At 53.6% G+C, this 5,910-nt stretch overlaps 1 protein-coding gene across 3 annotated transcripts in view; it reads right to left on the minus strand.

Moving 5' to 3' along the window:
- Nucleotides 1-6: 6 nt before the first annotated feature.
- LOC108446533 overlaps nt 7-5,910 on the minus strand; it is an 8,466-nt gene continuing 2,562 nt past the window's right edge. For 2 of the 3 annotated variants that reach the window (XM_017733392.1, XM_017733390.1), the window contains 2 exons: nt 875-972; nt 7-461 (listed from right to left, as the gene is read on the minus strand). In XM_017733392.1, coding sequence (XP_017588881.1) covers nt 117-461; nt 875-972 — 443 coding nt within the window. In that variant the 3' untranslated portion in view covers nt 7-116. Of the gene's footprint in view, nt 485-874; nt 973-5,910 lie in introns of all 3 variants that reach the window. The other variant, XM_017733391.1, reaches the window with a different exon arrangement.

Consider the following 5,910-nt stretch of genomic DNA (forward strand, 5'->3'; position numbering starts at 1 on the left):
TGCAGCACTGAAGGGGTGCACAGGCTTTGGGGTGGGATGCAAATCCATGCGGGGTTGAGAGGCTCTGGGGTTTGAGAGGTTTCTCTGTAGCTCAGTAGGGTTTGCACATCCCCGGGTTACTGCGAGGGGTCCCTCAGAGAAAGGTGGAGCTCTGCAGGCAAACCTGAAATTGCTGCTTTCAACAGTAATTGCTGCTTTTTCTCCCAGTAAAGAACAACATAATGCCCCTCGTGTTGGCCCAAGGCTCCGTCCCTGGGAATCCAGCTCCAGAGCATCTCTCTCTTGATCTGTAGCTCTCTCTGCATCCAGCCCAGAGCTCCTGCTGCCCCAAACACCCAGTTGCATCCCATCCATGTCCACCAGCTGCTCCCTGCTGCTCTCACTGCCGGTGCTTCTCCTCTGCCTCCTCCCTCACCAGCTTTGCAGGGCAGATCGTGTTCCCTGACTGTCCATGGCGGCTTCTGCAGGACAGGAGAAGCAGCTGCTGTGATGGGTGGGAGGGGGAAAACCACACAAAAGGGGTTAAATCCCCTTAGGAAGGGGGAGGGAGGAGCATGGCAGAGCTGAGCAGTGGGGCCCTGAGAAATCTGCTCTAGTTCAAGATGTCCTTGCTCATGGCAGGGCAGTTGGAAGTGGATATTGGGAAGAAACTCTTCCCTGGGAGGGTGTTGAGGCTCTGAGAAGCTCAAGGGGACTCAAAGGTGAGCCCAGCCTCATCTGCTCAGTGCTGGGGTGACACTTGCACCTCCTGTGTGAAGGGTGGCCAAGGGGAAATGGCCTCCCTTTGTCACAGCTCACATCCACTTTGAAACATTTTTCCCCTTAAAAGCAAAAGGATATTGTCAATTTTCCCCCACGGATTTGTCACTCTTACCTTATCTCTGTCATCCGGGAAGTTCAGACTATTCCACTGCACATTCAGAATCCATCCTCTTGTCCTGGTTAGGCTTTTCTTCAAGTTCTCAGCAGACACTGAAAGAAAAACAAAACGACATAAAAATAGAGAAGGACATTCCTAAAATATTTGCTCTAAGCAGGAGCAGCTTCTACCCTGGAGTCACCAGCACTCCAGATGTACCCTCTGAGAACCCCTCTGACCTCCCTGCCAGGAGTGTGGCTCATCCCCCCTCTTTAGATCCGGGCAAACAACCCTCCCCCCAAAATAATGAAAAGCTTCAGGTAATTCCTCAGCAGCAGATCTCTCGGGAAATGTGGTCCTTCCTGCCCCTGGGTGGGGTATGTGTGCTCAGAGCACGGGCAAAGCTCATCACACTGATGCTCCTGTGCGCTTCCCAGGCAGATTTGGGCTCTCTGCAGCATGAATACACACCAAGGCAGCACCAAGGCAGCACCAAGGCTCTCCCCACGCTTTTTTTTTGCAGTGTTGTGGTCTGGGATGCGCACACCAGGGAAGATCCGAATGCTTTAACAGTCTCCAAAGTGAGCAAAAAAGGGGATTTCTTTGGATTTGCTTGAAGGTGTTTCAAGACTGAGAGCTTGAACGGGGAAAACACTCTGAGAAGTGACTGCCCAGCCTGGGAGAGGGGAGGGGACTGGGATTTACTGGGGGGTTACCACGTGTTGGGAGGAGATTTCGAGCTGAATGTCAGTATTGGAGCAGGTGAGGCAGAGCAGAGCACTGGGAGCCCAGTCAGGGGTCCAGCAGGGATTTCACCCCCTCAGGGACGGATGCATCTGCATTCCACATCCTCCCTCCTGCCTTCCTTCCTCCCTGGCCACTGACTCAGCAGCAGCAGCAGCCTTTTATCCCGGGACAGAACAATAGGTATCCTTCCTCCCAGGCATCGCATCCGCTTATCCCATCAGTAATTCGCTCCCTGTGCAGTCCAGCACAGCCACAGCTTTAACAGGAAAAAGCTTCCACTGCAGCCACTCAAGCAAAGCATCTTTGGGATGCAGCCTCGGGCTTTGCAGACTCAGCAAGGAGCTAAAATCATCCTTGCTTGGAGCTGGCCAGACCCAGCTCCCTGCTCCCCATCCACAGCCAACACCTCGCCTTTCCCGGGATCACCTCTGATCCCAGGACTGTGCTTTTTGGAGATGGACACGAGGAAATCTGGTCAGGAAAAAAATAGGACCAGGAAAACAGGAGCGTGCAGGAGGTATTGGGAGCCTCGCCAGCAGGTGCTGGAAATCCTCTGGGTGTTCTTCCTGCGACCCCGCCTGGAGTCCTGCATCCAGCCCTGGGGCCCCCAGCGCAGGAAGGACATGGAGCTACTGGAAAAAGCCCGGAGGAGGCCATGGGAATGCTCCAAGGGCTGGAGCCCCTCTGCTCTGGAGCCAGGCTGGGAGAGCTGCGGGTGCTCACCTGGAGAAGGGAAGGATCCAGGGAGAGCTCAGAGCCCCTTGCAGGGCCCAAAGGGGCTCCAGGAGAGCTGGAGAGGGACTGGGGACAAGGCATGGAGGGCCAGGACACAGGGAATGGCTTCCCAGTGCCAGAGGGCAGGGCTGGATGGGATATTGGGATGGGCAGGCCCTGGCACAGGGTGCCCAGAGCAGCTGGGGCTGCCCCTGGATCCCTGGCAGTGCCCAAGGCCAGGCTGGGATAAGGGAAGGTGTCCCTGCCCATGACAGGGGTGGGACTAGAGGCCTTTAAAGGTCCCTTCCAGCCCAAACCCTCTGTGCCCCTCTGTGGCAGGCGCAAGGGCTGTGCAGGCCCCAGCACTGGCAGGCACCGATCTTCTCCTTGCCATCCTCAGCTCCCGCCCGTAGGATCAGATGCAGAAAGCACTAAATGACTCCTGCAGCCCCGCAGGCTCCAGACCTATCAGCCATTTGTCTCCTGCTGACCTGAGGCAGAGCCCAGCACGGTGACAAGCACAGAAATCAGCAGGAGGACGAGGACGTGTCGGAGCAGAGATCAAGAGACGCTTCCCGAGCTGAGCCTCACGGAGCACGGCTGTGCCCCAGGTCCTGCAGCAGCTCGCTGAGAGAGACCTTCTGCTTTCTGGAGTGCCAAGGGACTGGAGCAGGCACTTAATGAGAAACAGCTGCTCTTGTGCTGCTTCCCAGCTCGTTACAGCCACAGGAGCATGTTCTGAACGGGCACGTTCTGTCTTCAGAGCAGTTTTACACTCACACCCCATCCTTGGGCCCGGTTTTAGAAAGGAGAATCACAGAATCATGGAATGGCTTGGGTTGAAAAGGACCTCAAAACCCATCCCATTCTACCCCCTGCCATGGGCAGGGACACCTCCCACCATCCCAGGCTGCTCCAAGCCCCAATGTCCAGCCTGGCCTTGGGCACTGCCAGGGATCCAGGGGCAGCCCCAGCTGCTCTGGGCACCCTGTGCCAGGGCCTGCCCACCCTCCCAGGGAACAATTCCTTCCTAAAATCTAACCTAACCCTGCCCTCTTTAGAAGACCTCGGCCTCAGTGTACATTATCAGGGCCAGAAATGGATTTCTAAGCATATGCAGGAGTTGAGGAGGGGGAAGGAGAATCTCAGGCTGCGAGCTCTGGACAGGTTTCACTCACCTGGGCACAGGAGATGCTTCCAGAAAGATCCTCAGCCAGGGCTGAATGAATCAGCAAGGACACAATTATCATCCTTCCTTCCAGAGAGCAGCCTCTAAGCCCTGAGTGCATCTGAGCCGTGTAAAAATAGTGCTCGGATCAATTAAAGGAAAGAAAATTGCAGGAACAGCCATTTCCAAGGTATTCCATCCTGGCTGTGCTTCTCAAGGCTTGTTCCAGTGTTAGCAACAACACTGGATTTATTTTTCACTCCCCTGGTTCTCCTGTGAGGTCTTGGTTTGAGGGAGCCCATTCCCTGGGTCAGGACTCAGCTCTCCCCATTCCCACCTCACCCCCTTCTCCCTCATCATCCCCCAGCAAGGCTAAACAGGACCAGGAGAACTTAAATTCTCCTGCATGAGACTTTTTAGACCGGACAAATTAGATTTGACTTCTTGCACTGCAGAAGGGGAAGGAAAAATCACGAGGAGATTTTCCTACTGGCTTTGCACAGCCAACATTTTATTTTTTTATTTTGAATTAAATGTGTCCGGAGAAAATGACTTTTTCCACTGGATTTTTTCCCAAAAGCATTTCAAACATCAGATTTCTCCAATGTGGACAAGCCAGGATTTCTGTTAAAAAGCCAGGACAACTGAGACCCTCTCAGGATATTTTGGGAAGACAAAGAGGGAGCTCTTAGCTCTTCTTTTTTCCTGCCTTTAAAAAAAGCAGGATGGAGGTGTGAAGCCAAGCAACCACACTTCTGAATGGGAACAAGGGCAGGGAACGGAGATTTTCTAGAACACAGAGATCTATATAAAGACAAATATTGCTTGGCTCTTCAAAATCCATCAAGTCCAAAATTCCCTCATCTAGATGCTCCCCACATCAAAGTGTGATGATAAAGCTGCCTTCCCGACAGGAGTAGAATCCGTTTATCTGGAAATTTAGGGAACAAAGCTGGAGTTCAGCAGCCCAAGGGGAAATGGAAAGACACTGGTAGCCTTCTTTTTTCTTAATTTCTTTTTTCTTTTTGGAAAGACTTTAAATCCATCCCTGGCTGGTGAGAACTAAAATCCATTCCCGGGATGAGGAAGAAAAGGAGACGGTGGAAATCAAGGCCCTGCTGCCAGACAGGGTGTGGGGCAGGCAGACCAGGCAGAAGAGATTTTCCAGTATCTTTTTCCTGGTGAGAGCTGACAAACCCAGGCCTAAGACTAACCCTGAGCCCTCGCAGTGCCCTAACCTGGAGGTCTCTAAACCTTATCTCAAATCAGCCCAGCGCTCTCGTGCTGTGGGTGGCGGTGGGAAGCGATTAGAGGAGTTAATTACAACTGCTGGCAGCGCTCCTCTCCCTTTTCCTGCCCTTTCTTTGTGCTCTGACCTCGCACCAGGACCCTCGGACGACAACTATGAGGGACGAGGGTCATTAAAACAAGCACTAAACATCACCCGGGGCTGAGCAGCGTGGAGCTTAGCGGGTAATTAGCGCCGCAGCATCTGCTCCTCATCAGAGCCTGCTCCAATCAACACTTCCAGGGATTGACAATGGGGAAGTTCAAAGAGTAGGAGAAGTACCTGGGGGAGTCCTTGCTGCTCTGGAGAAAGGGATTATCGATGGAGACTCCTGCCAGGTGGCCACTGGGGAGTTTTCCCTTTGCCTTTTTTCTCTTTTCCCCGATTTATCCCCTTCCCCACACCCCAAAAAAGGAACTTTTCCTGCTGTAGTTGATGTTTAGCACAAGCACTAGACTCTGAGGTGTGTGAGCCAGGCTGGTCACCTTTTGTGTCACTCTAGACAAGGGAAATGCAGAGGAAAAGTCACAGAATCCCACAATGGTTTGGGTTGGAAAGGGCCTTAAAGGATCATCCCATTCCAATGCCATGACAGGGACACCTTCCACCATCCCAGGCTGCTCCAAGCCCCAATGTCCAGCCTGGCCTTGGGCACTGCCAGGGATCCAGAGGCAGCCAGAGCTGCTCTGAGCAAGCTCAGGGCCTCCCCACCCTCACAGGGAAGGATTTCTTCCCAATATCTGCTCTGAATGTCCCCTCTTTTAAAACTGTGAGCCCTTGTCCTGTCACTGCAGGCCCTCTCCTTTAAAACCGTGAGCCCTTGTCCTGTCACTGCAGGCCCTCTCCAGCTCTCCTGGAGCCTCTTTAGGCACTGGAAGGGCTCTGAGGTCTCCCTGGAGTCTTCTCTTTCCCAGGCTGAACAATCCCAAATCTCTGAGCCTTCCCTCATAGGAGAGGGGCTCCATCCATGGATGTCTTTAGTGAGAGAAGCTCATTAAAGAGACCCGCTGCCAGAAATCAATGCACCGGTGACACCCACAACACCCACCCTGACACAGCCACCAAATCCACCCGCGCACCCAAGCTCGGCGTGAGGCACTGAAAACCAAGGGATTTACGGGATGGCACGGGGGG

The sequence above is a fragment of the Corvus brachyrhynchos genome, unplaced genomic scaffold (genome assembly GCF_000691975.1).
Source record: "Corvus brachyrhynchos isolate BGI_N302 unplaced genomic scaffold, ASM69197v1 scaffold545, whole genome shotgun sequence".
In the NCBI taxonomy this organism is placed as follows: Eukaryota; Metazoa; Chordata; class Aves; order Passeriformes; family Corvidae; genus Corvus; species Corvus brachyrhynchos.